This window comes from Ambystoma mexicanum, chromosome 10, assembly GCF_040938575.1.
Source record: "Ambystoma mexicanum isolate Mex_15411 chromosome 10, UKY_AmexF1_1, whole genome shotgun sequence".
Classification (NCBI taxonomy): Eukaryota; Metazoa; Chordata; class Amphibia; order Caudata; family Ambystomatidae; genus Ambystoma; species Ambystoma mexicanum.
In genome coordinates, this window is record NC_090932.1 from 541,377,863 (window position 1) to 541,392,565 (window position 14,703).

A 14,703-nucleotide genomic window follows, 5' to 3' on the forward strand; every position below is an offset into this window, starting at 1 on the left:
CTCTGGTGGGAGGAACAGGAGAGGGGTGGCCGGTTGGCTGTGGAACGCCTCTGGTTCGTCTTCTTTATAATCGTCTCTCTTGTAGACGGAACTCAATCTGAAGAGATAATGTAACCAGATCTTGAAAGGACGCAGGTCTCGCCACTCGGGCCAGCTCATCCTTGATTTCATCACGAAGGCCTCGTCTGTAGTTGGTTTGCTGAGCAGAATCAGGCCAATCTGCCTTGACGGCCAGCCTCTGGAAACGAGACAGATAGGTTTGTACGTCAGTGTTTCCCTGGCTGACATCTAGGATAGCTTCTAGAGAGGAATAGAAGACTTCTGGTCGGTCGAAACGTTCTTTAAACACCTCCGTAAAACGATCATAGTCACCCAAAATCGACTCGTTTCCGGTGACAAACGGTGTAGCCCATGAGAGCGCATTACCCATTAGGTTTGCAATGATAAACCTGACCTTAGATCTAGCAGTCTCATAAGCATGGGGTCGAAAGGCAAAATACACTGTACATGCGTCAAGAAAGTCCTTCAGCCCTCCCGGGTGACCATCATATTTGCCAAAGGAGAGTGGCATTGTAGGCAGGTCTCCCCTGTCATCACGATGCAACACAACCTGTTGTCGGAGGGCTATGTTCTCTGTTCTCAAAGCCTGGACCTCCATAGTAAGGTTCTGCATCGCTGCTACCAATTCTTGATATTGTTCTAACGATGCCATGGTAGATATTGGGCGTTGTATACTGTCAAGATTGGAGGCCTTATCCCCTTCCTCCTCACCTGAATCTTCTGTGGCGGATTCCTTTGGATTCGACTCTGTCTTCTTACGATCCTTCCTCCTTACAGGTGTCTTGTCCTTTGATGTCTTGGCTTTCTTTTCGTGTAAATAGGGTCGGGCTCCTCCGGAGGCCACCGTGGCAGAGATAGAACCCTGTTCGCAGGGACCCCCAGGGAGCCAGACCTAGATCAGGGGAAAAGCACGAAGGCAGAAAAAACCCTGTTTCCAGATGGGTTCCAATAAGGAGTTGAGAATTGAAGTCTGGCTGCAGTTGAAGGCTAATGAAGTTAACCAACAACTCCGGCGGAGAGAGCCGTAAAGCTCTGCGATGACAGTAGGGCGAAGCACACAGAGGAAAGGTACAGGAACCCAAATAACCAATAAGTAAATCTTAAGGAAGACAGAACAGATAGAAATGCCCGTAAATAACAGTGCTAAGTATGAGATTGTGTGCAGTAAACGAGAAACGAGAGCGCAGAGAAGACGAAAGGCTGAAAACGCCGAACAACTAAACTGAATACGCTTCGGCGGAAACCAAGAGGTGTAGTACAGAAGCTCAAGCGAGGCGGAGCCGCAGAACAGACAAGGAGAGGCTAAGAAACACTCGCAGAAAATGCAAGATTCGGAAGACAGGTAACAAGGGAAGAAATTAAGTAGAGCACAGAAGGTAGGCACAAGGAAGGCAAAAGGTAGCTGCAAGGATGGTCGGCAAGGAGAAATATCCAACGAAGTTCCACACGAACCGGAGCTATGTGTACAGATACAACGCACCGGTTTGGGGGAGGAGTCAGAATTTAAAGGTACGGACACCATATTGAATGAGGACTAGAGCGCTCGCAAGTCAATGCTTCCAGCGTTTCCAAACCTTCCATTCTCCGTTCCTGACAGCCACCCACCTGCACTGCCTCCTGGAAACCCCTTGCACTGGGAATCGGATCCAAACCCCTACATCCCCCACCTGTTTTTCTGCACTTATCTGGCACACCCTATCTGCTGCCTTATACCTAGTACTTGCCACTTGCTGGCTACACTACCACTAATTGTTGATCTTATTTTCTTATTTTTTTTTTATTACTAATTTTTTGTTCTCCTTGCCCAGCACTTTTCGTCCTCCCCCTCCCTCCCATGCACTTTCCCTTTCTTCCTCTCCCATGCAATTGCACGTTCTCAATGTCACTGGGCCTAGTAAAATCGTTGTTTTTGTTCTCCCTTGTTCCCCTCCCTTGCCTTGTCGCGCTCTGAAACACTTGTGTACGAGCGCGATACAAATAAAATATCAATATGAATCAGTTTGCAGAGCTGTGTTATAACAAGTTCATTTATTGTCAAAGGAGGACCACCTTACCGCTGAACGCGCTCTAACATGTGTGCTATTAGTTTGTCAGAAATGCCTGGACAGGATTCTTCCGAAAGAATGAAGGCGTTCTCAAGCTCCTCCATCACACTTTCATTTCCCCCAGTCTGCTTCCTCTTGTCTTTCAACTGCAAAAGCAAAAAAGCCTTATTATCACATTCATAGCCTCTTTGTACAATAGTTCCTAAACTAAGAGGTACAGTCAGACAAGACATTGACCCCCATCTAATTTCAACCATTTGCTAAAGTCCCAAATCACATATATACAATAAAAACAAGCATTAACAATGCCAACAGCCTGGGCTTTTCTGTAAGCATGAGTAAGTCAGCCACTGCCGTAGTGGTTTAAACTGCCCATTGATGGTAGCAGGTGCAAAATGGTGCTAGTACCTGGGCATCTAATAGTAGTGTCTGGCAAATGCCCAGTACTTATACACAGGCCAAAAACGTTTGCTTTGCCAATGCTTGTTTTTAACGACTTCCATGAAAGACATGCATAGTGATTATAAAGCCAGTGGTAAAGGCAGACCTGGTTAAGACATTTTTATAGCACCAGTAGCTGGTTTACAGCTCCAATTAAGTCATTAACTCTCAGAAGCCTGTTTTGAAAAAACACTGGCAGGCACTTTGAGCGCAAAGGTTTATGGTAAGGCTTGGTTAAAGCAAGCTCAAAGAGTTCGCATTAGGAGGATTTTTGCCTGTGCAGGAACTGGGTGGGAATAGCTATAGGGATTAGCATAACCAAACACCACCTACAAGCTGGGTGTCCCTCCTCAAAAACCATTTCTCCCAATCTGTGCTCTAATGCAATAGGTTCGGCTTATAGGTGACGAATAGCTCAAACTAATCATAAATATCTGCCCATTATCTCCCGACTCGAGGCACTATCATAAACGCAAAGCAATCCAGTCCCAACACAAATGTACCACAAATGCAAAATAAATTAGACAATTTATCAATTGTATACTTTCTCAAATAACTAACAAACATGATCAGCCGCAATTTAGCAACCCATACAAATAAACACAGTGACAAAAAAGTACTGCAAAAACACTTGCATGACTCAAACTAAATCAGCACCTGACATCCCAAAAAAGCTCCCCAAGTTTCTTAGAATTTTGTTGATCCAATAATATTCGGTAATATTCAAATCTTTTCCTCAAATATATGGTTTATTTGTTGTGCAACTTGAACTACGATGCAATTGCCCTGATTATATGTCTCCAAGAATAAAAGTGTATTAACATTGGGTTGGGTGTATTTGACCGAATTATTTTTTTTCGCAGCAAACTGACCACAATTTATCTGATCTGAACCCAATTTAAATGCACATGCATTTTTTTTTGTCCCCAGCCTCCAATTTCAAGGAAGCAGCGGACACCCACGCACCCCCAGAAACTGCGAAATATCAAACATGGGGAGCAGGGGACACCACTGCAACCCAGGGTTGGTATTTTGTAAAATAATCAAGTTGTCTTGAAGCCCAAATCACCCGTACAAAAAACGATCAAATTGGTCATTAGGTCAAATGTTTTAGGTCAAAGATGCTAATACCTTAACATTTCCTATCAGTTGCTAAAGTTATACTATATAAAGGTGACTGGACTGCACTAAATTGATGAATCTACCAAATGCCCCTGTTTCTCGTTGATTTTCTTTGCGGAAGCAGTCACAAACGTCCTTTTTTGTGTCCACCAGAAACGTGTATGAAATTTAAAACCCAAATCCTGTGTACCCACTTAGCATGGAAGGAGTTAAGGATAGAAGACATCCCATATTTGCAAAGAAAACAGATTGCACAAGGAAAGGACGGTTGGCTCATAAATGAGATTGACAGAGCAGAAAGCACGGCGAAAAGTCGTTTAATTTCTGGATTGAATATGAAGATGTTTGTCAATGAAGAGGGCACTTGCTGCCTCTTCATAGCACACTGCAGGGTGATTTTCTTGGAGATGTGGAGGAGCTCGAGTATGCCTCATTCACCCTTGTAAACATAATTTTACAAACACATCTGTCTTCTGAGGGTTGGACACTTTTTAGCTCTTTTTGGAATTTAATTTTGTAAAGCGCTGAGTGGGAGGCAGCAAAATGGCATCAATATATCGAGTCCAGTTGCCCGAATCCTCCTGATGTAGGCAGGCCCTTTGACTCCTTTGTTCTGACTGCATTGAAGTCACAGAAGGTCCGTGTACTATAGACAGTGCAGTGGAAGCAGGATGTTTGCAGCGAGACAAAACGACAGGTGATAATTGGCATTAAATAACAGCACGACTTTATCATAGACTAAATTTACTAGGAGAGAGAAATTAGCTCTGCTTTGCGGTTACATTAAGAGTGCATTTATATTTACGCCATTATCATTAATGTAATGTTTACGGGGGTTCAGACCCCGAGCTTCTCCTCGCAGGCCGCTGCTTCCCAGCCTGACTCTGCCTTTGTAAGAAGCTTAAGGAGGAAGCGGGCACCCGCTTCCATTCATGATGGGGCCGTGGTTCAGTCGGGAACAAAGAACAGCTGGCTCTCCGTGGGATTCCTCAGCTGGCGCTCATCAAGAAGCCATTAAAGCCAAACCAATACTTTATTGGAATTTCCCAGGCAAATACCTCAATTTCTTAATGTATCCCGTATATTGTCCCTTTCATGATAATGTATATATTAAAATCATTTTATCGATTTACTAAAAATGTAGTTAGAAATTACAATAACATTTGACATCATGTGTTTGAAAAATTATAAATCTCTAACCGAAGCTTAACTAATTGGTATCTTTCCCAGGGTATCTTTCACATTCAAAGATGGCAGCTATTTTTGGCTTGTTTCCAGAGAGCTTCCTTAGAGACAGTCATCTAAGACTGCTGCCTCCATGGAAGAGCTCAAAGAGTTCTGAGATGGGCAGCAATGGGTGGGATTAGCCATAGGGATTAGCAGGGTTAGGGGCAGGGAATGGGAGGGATTGAATAACCTAATAACTGTGTATCCCTCCTCAAATGTAATCTCCATTGGAAAAGCATTACAGACCCTCAATCAAAGGTCATATTTGAAGCTCTTATGTTAAAGCTATCATTGTAATGACAAATAGTTTCAGCTTTAAGGTATTGCGAGTGAGTAGGCTACCCTACTTCCTCTGTAGTTATTACAATTCCAGGAGCTCACATACGAGCCATCATTTGCCAATCGCCAAACTTCGTTGTACCAGTCTTGGTCTCAACACGGACACAGAACTAAATGTATTTTTGTAATGCTTTATACAAATGCTGGTGCATATTTCCTATACTTGCAGCAACTGCATTTTCATTATTCCTTGTTTGTTTTCATGTATTTACATCTAGTCAAATTTAAACAACCAAGACCGTCAGGAATCTTTGCTAGTATCAAATTGCTTATCCGTCCCTCGCCGTCATTAAACATTCCAGAGATTTTTTATTTTTCAATTTTTTCAATTTAAAATAATTTTTTTTTAAATATATTTTTTTATTTTTATTTCGCATGCATACTGTCATTACAGCTTATTATGCATTAGACTTTTATTTAATATTTAATAGTTGTGTTAACACATGTAGACATCGTCTAGGGCACAAACAAGATGCAAGCGCTTGCCTTACTTAATACAAGGACTACCATTACCATAATTCCGTGCACTAAATTTAACCACATGACTGAGTCACGTGACACATTTTTAGGTTCTTTTCTCTAAACACATGGAAGGAATGAACTGCACAACACTGATTTCATGAAGCGTTTGGACTCTGGCCACAGTGGGGAACTAGCCCCTGCACTTACAGGTATGGGCTTGACAGTACTTTCAGAGTATCTCATTGTTAGACTGATTCTTACAAATATTTATGTTATTCAACCTACCTGCGCAATTGGGTTTTGATGCATTGTCTTTTTTTTTGGCAGTTGCAAAGTTTGTACAAACTCCCATGTTCTGGGAATGTACCACAATGTATCAGTAACAGAGACTGCTTCAGGTATCGCTGTCCATTATTTTTACGCATTTGGATATTTTTGACAACCCATTTAAGTCATATGTCGATCTCTTGTCAAGACAACTCATGTCTTGGGTTTCTTTGTTTATGTATTTTCCAGTTATTTGCCGTTTATATTCTTGAGGAGAATCAACTACTTTAGAATTGGTCCATATATCTGCCCCTAAGGAGGGCTTTGGTTTTCCAAGTCAGTTTGAAATACATACGGTAAAACATTTATTCATTTTAACATTTATATCACACACGGGTGACAATGTAATAATACATTTTACCACCATGAGGCGCATGAGGGATGAGCATTTTGATCCTTGGCACAATAGTCTGTTACCTTTGCACTATGCATGTACATGGGATTAATAAATTGTTAAAATGTATCAGTTGTTTATTCATTTAGGATTCAGGCCTATGGTGTTTTCTCTCTTTTTTACATATTATTTTGTTTTCATTATATGGACATTCACATATGGACACTTCGACTGCGATTTTTGGCTCGACAACATATGGTAACAAATCAAATGTTTTTTATTTACTCCTTATTTACTTGGAATATGTTTCACATTGAAATGGTTGCTTTGCTCTTTGACATGATGTAATGTCCATATGGGCTTTTTTCTTTCTTGGTTGCATTTTTCTTCTTTAACTCTGGCCCCCTCTTCTTCCTCTGCTGGTTAATTTTGTTTATATTTCAAATGTTCTTATCCTTATGGCATGATTATATAATATTTTGCTGTATTTGAATGTATATGAATCATACCAACACCACAGTCTTGCCTTGAAAAGGACCCGTTGTTTTGGGTCGAAACACGTGTCAGCAGTCTTGTTTTTGCATCAACTCATAAAATCTGTTTCAACAGCGTTTTCATGACTGAAGAATCTATTGCTTTGGACTCTTTGTTTCACTGTATTTGTTGTCCAGTTACACATTCAATTTGAATAGGATATTTACCATTCGCTTAGGGCTGCGCAATCATTTAGAGGTGACATTGTTTAAGTGTTTGTATCTATTAGCAGTTTTTGAGGTGACTTTTGGTCCCTCTTTCGTGCAGCAACCCAATCTTATTTGGTTTGTAAGGGTCGCATTGACTTTAGTTTTTCAAATTTAGTTCTAACCCAGCGCCTCACCACACCGGCACACCTCAATTTTGTTTTTCAGTTTTCCATCTGGGCCTGCAACGGACCCAGGCTCAAGGCCACAGAGCGGCTGAGAGAGACCCCTCCTGCAGCGGAATCACACAGACCCCAAAGGACACATATACTTGCGGTGGTGGGGACCTAGAAAGGACACTGAAGGTGGATCCATTGTTCCGAGCAAGGACCAATGACTATACCAGCAACTTGGGTGTAGGAGGGGGCGGTAGCCATTGCCCCCCTCTCTGCCCTATGAAGAATGACTCCGCTCTGCACCGCTGGTCTGGGAGGCCTGTTCCGAGCGGCAGCCACAAGGGTGAACCGGAGGGCCCCTTAATGGAACGTAGTGTGTGTGACAGGGAAGAGATGTAAACCCAGGAACTGGCAAGAGCACTACAACATGAGGTACTGCCTTGCTTCCTTTCTTATAATCTGGCACCCGATACATCAGGTAGCACGACGCGGATGCAGTGGGGGTCAGAGACAAAACCGCCGCCCCGGCACCCCCAAGCAGGACATAAGGAATTCTCCCAAACAAGGGCAGCACGGTTCACTTCCACCACTGCGCCCAACTTGGAGAGCCCCAAAGCGAATGAACACAGGGCTACCGCTGAGACAAGAATATAGACTACGTGGACATCTGGAGAGCAGGTACGCAGCAATCAATACACCGTGGGGACGCACAACGCCATCCCCAAGACCAGACCCAAGAGGTCCCCCACAGCGGGCAGACACTACGTCTCTGGCCCCCACACGCCATCACCGGAGCATGGGAACTGATATACTCCAGCAAGTGTGTGCGGGATGCTGTCCCCGTCCCCCCAGATGAACTGCACTGCACGTCAACCTGGCGAGGCACCAGGTCCTCAGCGGTTCGGTCGGGCAGCATAAAACTGACCACAGGGAAGTAGTGGACACACTCAGGCAAGGTTCTACAAAGAAGGGGAGAAAACAGAGTTACAACCCGCGGTACACAGATCAGAGGATCTGCACACAGTAAGGGCTAAGAATAACCGGAGAGTCAACCAGACAGAGGTGCACAAGATGCGTGCAGCACTGCTACTGGATATACCAGAGTGACTCACTGATCACTACAGAAGTGATTGCATCCTGTGCTGGAGTTTGTGAAACACACTCTAGATTGACCCACACAACAGAGTAAGCAAAGCTGTGGACTGTGCAAAAGCCCAACGTCACTATATAATGCCTAAGGGGGCAGCCTCTAAAAAGAGCAGATAGGTTCACCGAGCCAGCCACCAAATTGAACAGCACAGGCAATGAAGCTGTGAACAGTCCAGAGTCCTCGAAATCGACATCCCACCTTGCTCCCATGGACCTACAAAGCGCCTTCACCTCAATGCAGCAAGGATTTGCATCTATATATGATAAGCTGGATGGCATCAATATAAATGTCACAAAGATTAGAGCCCAGCTGGAGAAAGCCACGCAGCGCATCACAGAAGCGGAAACGCGGATTGGCACAGCAGAAAATGCAATAGGGGCACTACAGACCATGGTGACTAGCATGGCGAAAGAACTTGGTACTGTCAAATTCAAGTGCAAGGATCTGGAGGCGAGAGCTCGCTAAAATAATATACGCATCGTAGGGGTGCCCGAGGACGCCCTGAAGGGGCCCATGGAATTGGCAGTTGAAGAGCTGCTGCAGGATATGCTGGGGGACCCAGGTTGGTCTTCAGTGTTCGTGGTGGATCGGGCACACAGATCCCTAACAGCAAGACCCAAACCAGGAGCATTCCCCCGGCCAATAATAGCACGCCTCATGAACTACAGAGACAGGGATATGGTTCTGAGAGCCGCAAGGGAGAAGCAAGACTTTAAGTTGGGGTCCAGTGTGATTCATATTTTCCCTGACTACACCCTGGCAGTCCAGCAAGAAAGACAGATGTTCAACGGAGTGAAGAAACTGCAGAGAGAATGTAAGATACCCTATGCAATGCTATACCCAGCCAGGCTTACCTATCACACGGGATGGTTGAGGGGAAGGCAAAGAGCGACAATCAAATGGACACTGTCCTAGTCACGCAACAAGCAGGGGCTAGACTAGACCGCCACCCCAAAAACACCATAATGTACAACCCCGACATGCCTGTCTGGGGCGCGGCATATCTACCGCCGCCCAGGGACGAAGGATTGGCAGTACATTTGCGTGATAGGGGCACACTTCACTTTAGGCATCTATTCCACGACGGGCAATTCGTAACTTGGGATACTATTAAGACATGCATTGGTGACACTCCAGAAATTGCAATACCTTAAGCTTCGCTCCGCACTGGCGACGTTATGAGATGGATTTCCTTGTGAACCGCCATCGCACCCGAGCGGTGGTATGCACTCACCCCTGGCAATGCGAAGTCGTCGGCATCGGCAGCATAAAAATTGCCAATATCAGCGAGGAAGGTGCAGACACCGGACATTAAAGGAGAGTGGGAAAAAGATCTGGGGATCACTTTTACAGAGACACATTGGATGCAACTATGCAGGTTGACAAACCACATTTCTTGTAATTCCAGGTACAGGTTGATCCACTTTAAGATATTGAACAGAGTACATCTCACCCCTGCCCGCCTTGCAAAAATGCATGTTACGGCCAAGGAAAGATGCCCGAGGTGTGGGTATGGAGAAGCAGACACTTCATATGCTGTGGTGCTGCGGGGCGCTCACTTCAGTATTGGGCGAATGTGTGTAAAGCGTTGGAGGAAATGGTGGACCAACCAATACAATGGGAACAGGGGTGCTTGTTTATTAGGCTTTGTATGTAAAATGAACACTGTGCAGCAGAGGATCCTCAATCTGGGTCTGTTGGCTAAGCGCGCTATACTGACGAGATGAAAAAGTAAGACACCTCCTTTGGTGGAAGAATGGGTGCGCGATATGTCATGGGCAAATGACAACGATGAGGTTTATTCCAGCCTACTGCCCTTAACGAACAGCCCAAAGGACATATGGGGAGGATTTAGACAATACCTACTTAATAAAAGTGAAGGGGATGCCAGTCAAGAGGAAGTGTCATGATACCTGTATAGAGATCACCTAAACATATGTATTACAGTGAAACAGATGTAAAATGTGATTTGATTGTATGGAAAGCTAATGTTGTAATGCTGTGTAAAAGTTAAATCAAAGTTTCAAAAAATAATAATAAGTCTCCTTACCACCACCCACATGGTCTCCATTTGGACTCCCACTCTATACAAAAGAAAAAAGGTGGACTTATGGCGGTGCCTCTGTGACTGGTAAACATAACGTGTAATCAAATGGTGAACTCCCAGAACATCATTAGCCTCCAGTGTTAGCTCCCAGATGACAAGCGTTTGTTTATTGTTTACACATACAGGTTGATCCTTTCATATTATTTTCAAGGTTGACATCTGTTGCGTTCAGTGGCAACACGTGTCCTGTTTAAAATAAAGGCACACTCATTACACTGGTGCGTGCGCCCTCACCTATCTACCGGTAGGGCTTTTAGCTGTGAAGTGGTTTGAGCGCTGATGTGATGTTTTCCTCCGGATGGCGTGGACCACTGCCAGTCCACACCATCCGGAAGAAAAGATCACATTGGCGCTCAAACCGCCTCACAGCTAAAAGCCCTACCAGGCCACCATAAAATACTTACATACCACGCTCTAAAGACTTGGCGCATAAACAAGCAAACCATAGCCTTGAAAAGGACCCTGAGGGGTCGAAACACATTAATAATACTTAATAAACCTCACTGAACTAAAACGAAGTGTGTAGATATGAACTCAATCTAAAACCAGCGCATGGTATTCAGGTACAAACAAGCAGTTGTGAATAGGGTTAAGATAGCCATAGCTGGCGAATAAGATTACAGGGAGGAAAGATTTTTTTTCACAGAATGTCATTAACAACTTTTATAAATGAATAGCTAGCAGTCATCCTGAAAATGCAGGAAGCTGTAAAACAGGACAAATTACCTTCAACCAGTGGAGAAAACAGTATGTACACCCATCAACAAAAAAAAGACAAGCAAGGTTTGCCTCATTTAGTGTCCCCATCTAAACACTGATGGCGGCACAAATATGAACTGACTATTACGCAGTATTGTGATATTATCCCCAATGAGGGCAGTTCCAGTTTTCCCTTGGCCAAACTGACCTTATTCATGTCAGCTATGGTATAGTTGCCTTTTTCTTAACAATCCAAAGTAAGGGACAATCTTTTATAAACACACTGCCTGGACACTGCATAGGCTGTGACCGAGTCTACTGGGGAATAGGATCCCTCTTGCCATTTTGTATTTCTCTTCCAGACTTGGATGGCAACGCTTTCATATGCTGGATTAAGAAGAACAAGTTACTCTCTTACCTGGTAACGTTCTTTCGATGGGATGGTCCAATGACGTATTCCATATCTATGACAGGTAATGTCCACAGCTGTGCTACTTCGGAACATTTTCGGCGTCTGCGTCCTGCGTCGATGAGCTGTCCCCAAGGACTCCGACGGCCGACGTCACCCGATGTGATAAGTAGGACGCACGACGCCCGTAGCCTCAGTTGTAGTTTTTTCCCCCAGAACGTGTGACACCAGTTTTCTGCCAGTCAGACACACAAGGCCTTGCAGAACGCAAGCTGCATTCACATAAGAAATTCTGCTGCGCGGAAGGTAGGGAGGGAGCGATATGGAATACGTCATTGGACCATCCCATCGAAAGAACGTTACCAGGTAAGAGAGTAACTTGTTCTTCGAGCGGATTGGGTCCTCCGACGTATTCCATATCTATGACAGACTCCCAAAGCAGTACCAAGCAAGGAGATGGGAAAAGAATTTAGAACACACTTTAGCATGCCCAATCAAATTGCGGAATAAAGGACTGCCTTGCCAAAGGCCAGATCCTGCCCTCGGATGGAATCGAGGGAGTAGTGACGTACAAAAGTATGTACCGAAGCCCAGGTGGCTGCATCACAGATGTGACGAATAGGAACACCCCTCTGCAGGGCAGTAGACGCAGCCACTCTCCTGGTAGAATGGGCCCGCAAGCCACCCGGAGGGTCCTTACCCACCAAGCGGTAACACTCGGAGATAGCTAAAATAATCCAACGAGACAAAGTCTGTTTCGTCACAGCTTGTCCCAAACGCTTTCCAGCGTAACCAATGAAAAGTTGATCGTCCACTCTGACCCGGGACATGCGCGAAATATAAAAGCTCAACGCTCTCTTAAGATCAAGCCTATGGAGCCTCTCCTCTTCCTTACCAGGATGTGGAGGAGGATAGAACGCCGGAAGAACAACCTTCTGGCTGAAATGAAATTCCGAAACCACCTTCGGAAGAAAGGAAGGACGAACTCTAAGGACATCCCTGTCCTTATGAAACACAGTGAAGGGTGGCTTAACTGAAAGTGCCTGTAACTCACTCACTCTGCGAGCGGAAGTAACCGCAACCAAAAACACAGTTTTCAGAGTTAACAGTCTCAAAGGGAGCAACACCTCCATCACGTCTTCAGGGAGGTCCCAATCCTTATACCTCAAACTTTTAGAAGCCAAGCATGAAGGTTGAGGGATCTGACCTCTGGATGGAGAACCTGACCCCCCCCCCTCCCGTGAGAGCAGATCGTCTCTGTAGGGAAGACGACATGGAGGGCAGATGGACAAGTCGAGAAGGTCCGGGTACCACGTCCTCCGGGCCCACGCCGGAGCAATGAGGATCATCCGGGAACCGAACCTCCGTAACCTCCGCAGTACTTGCGGGATGACGGGGACTGGAGGAAACGCATATAGCAGTGGGAATGACCACTCCACCACGAATGCGTCTCCTAAGGCTCCTTTTGGAGGATATTCCCTCGAGCAGAATCTCGCACTTCCGGTTGACACTGGAGGCGAAGAGATCCACTTGAGGGGGTCCCCCAAAGGGCGAAGATCTCCAGGAGAATCTCCTGAGCCAGCTCCCACTCGTGAGAGATCATGCTCTGCTTGCTCAGAGCGTCCGCCGCCTCGTTGTCGTCTCCGGCCAGATGAACAGCCGAGATCGAAACTTCCTGCTGGATGGCCTAGAACTCGAGCTGCATCGCCTCCCTGCACAGAGGAAGTGACGCCGCCCCCCCCCTTTTTGTTGAGGTAGTGCATGGCCACTGTGTTGTCCTTTAGAATCAGGACACTCTTTCCTGGCACAGTCGGCAGAAAAGCCTTCAGGGCTAGCCTGACGGCCCTCAGCTCCAACAGATTGATATGGAGTCTGGACTCAGACGGAGACCAACGACCGCTGACTGTCAACTCGTTGGCATGAGCTCCCCATCCCGTGAGGGATGCGTCCGTCATGATCGTCACCTCTGGCCAGGGCAGCCAAAATGGGGCCCCCTTCATCAGATTGCCTTCGACGGCCCACCACAGAAGGTCCTGGGCGACCGAGGGCGGCACCTGAACAGGGTCCGACATCCTGCCGGAGGACAGACCACTGGAGCTTGAGTGCCCATTGCAAAGATCTCATCCGCAACCTGGCCTCTGGCACCAGAAGAATGCAGGATGCCATGAGGCAGAGCAGTCTCAAGAACTTCGACGCTGGGAGAGTCTGGGCAAGTTGAAACTTGTGCACCATCTGCTGAATGTGAAGAGCCCTCACCTGGGGAGGGAAACACTGCCCCAGGGATGTGTCGAGCACTGCTCCGATGTACTGGAGCCGCTGTGTTGGCTTCAAATGGGACTTCTTCAAATTGAGGGAGAAGCCCAGCTTGTGAAGGGAGTGGCAGGTGACGGACAGATGCTCCAGGACTTGCTCGGAAGAGCTCCCCCTGATCAACCAATCGTCCAGGTAGGGGTAGACGTGAATCCCCCCTTTCCTGAGATGCGCTGTCACCACCACCATGAGCTTGGTGAAAACCCTTGGGGCGGAGGTCAATCCGAACGGCAGGACCCGAAACTGAAAGTGCGAGTCGCCAACCGCGAACCTCAGGGACTTCTTGTGCTTGGGATGGATCGGCACATGGAAATAAGCGTCCTTGAGGTCGAGAGACACCAACCAGTCCTGAAGTTGAAGGGCCTGGAGGACTTGAGAGAGAGTAACCATCTTGAACTTGTCCTTCCTGAGGAGTTAGTTCAAACCGCGCAAGTCCATGATGGGTCTCAATCCCCCGTCTTTCTTCGAAATCAAAAAATAAGGGGAATACCATCCCTTGTTCCTCTCCGCTACAGGCACCAGTTCTATGGCGCCTTTCTCGAGCAGGGCTTGAATTTCCTGCGTGAGGAGCGGATCCGGACTCTTCAAAGAGAGGTTCCCAGGTGGATTGTCGTGAGGCCTCTGCCGAAAGCGAAGACAGTAGCCGTGGGTTATGATCTCCAGAACCCACACATCTGAAGTAATGGCACGCCACTCTACAAGATGCTGCGCCAGCATTCCCCCAGCCAGCGAACCATGGGACCTGGCCTCATGACTGAGTGGTAGCGGCTGCGTCGTTGCCGTAGGGCAAAGAGGCAACTGCCCGAGTGGCCTTG

At 46.2% G+C, this 14,703-nt stretch overlaps 1 protein-coding gene across 4 annotated transcripts in view; it reads right to left on the reverse strand.

The window, feature by feature from the left end:
- The window catches only part of STK25 (serine/threonine kinase 25), a 1,190,884-nt gene that overhangs the window by 79,680 nt on the left and 1,096,501 nt on the right, over nt 1-14,703 (reverse strand). For 3 of the 4 annotated variants that reach the window (XM_069618115.1, XM_069618117.1, XM_069618114.1), the window contains exon 10: nt 2,115-2,251. In XM_069618115.1, the coding sequence (XP_069474216.1) occupies nt 2,115-2,251 (137 nt within the window). Of the gene's footprint in view, nt 1-2,110; nt 2,252-14,703 lie in introns of those variants that run through there. The other variant, XM_069618116.1, reaches the window with a different exon arrangement.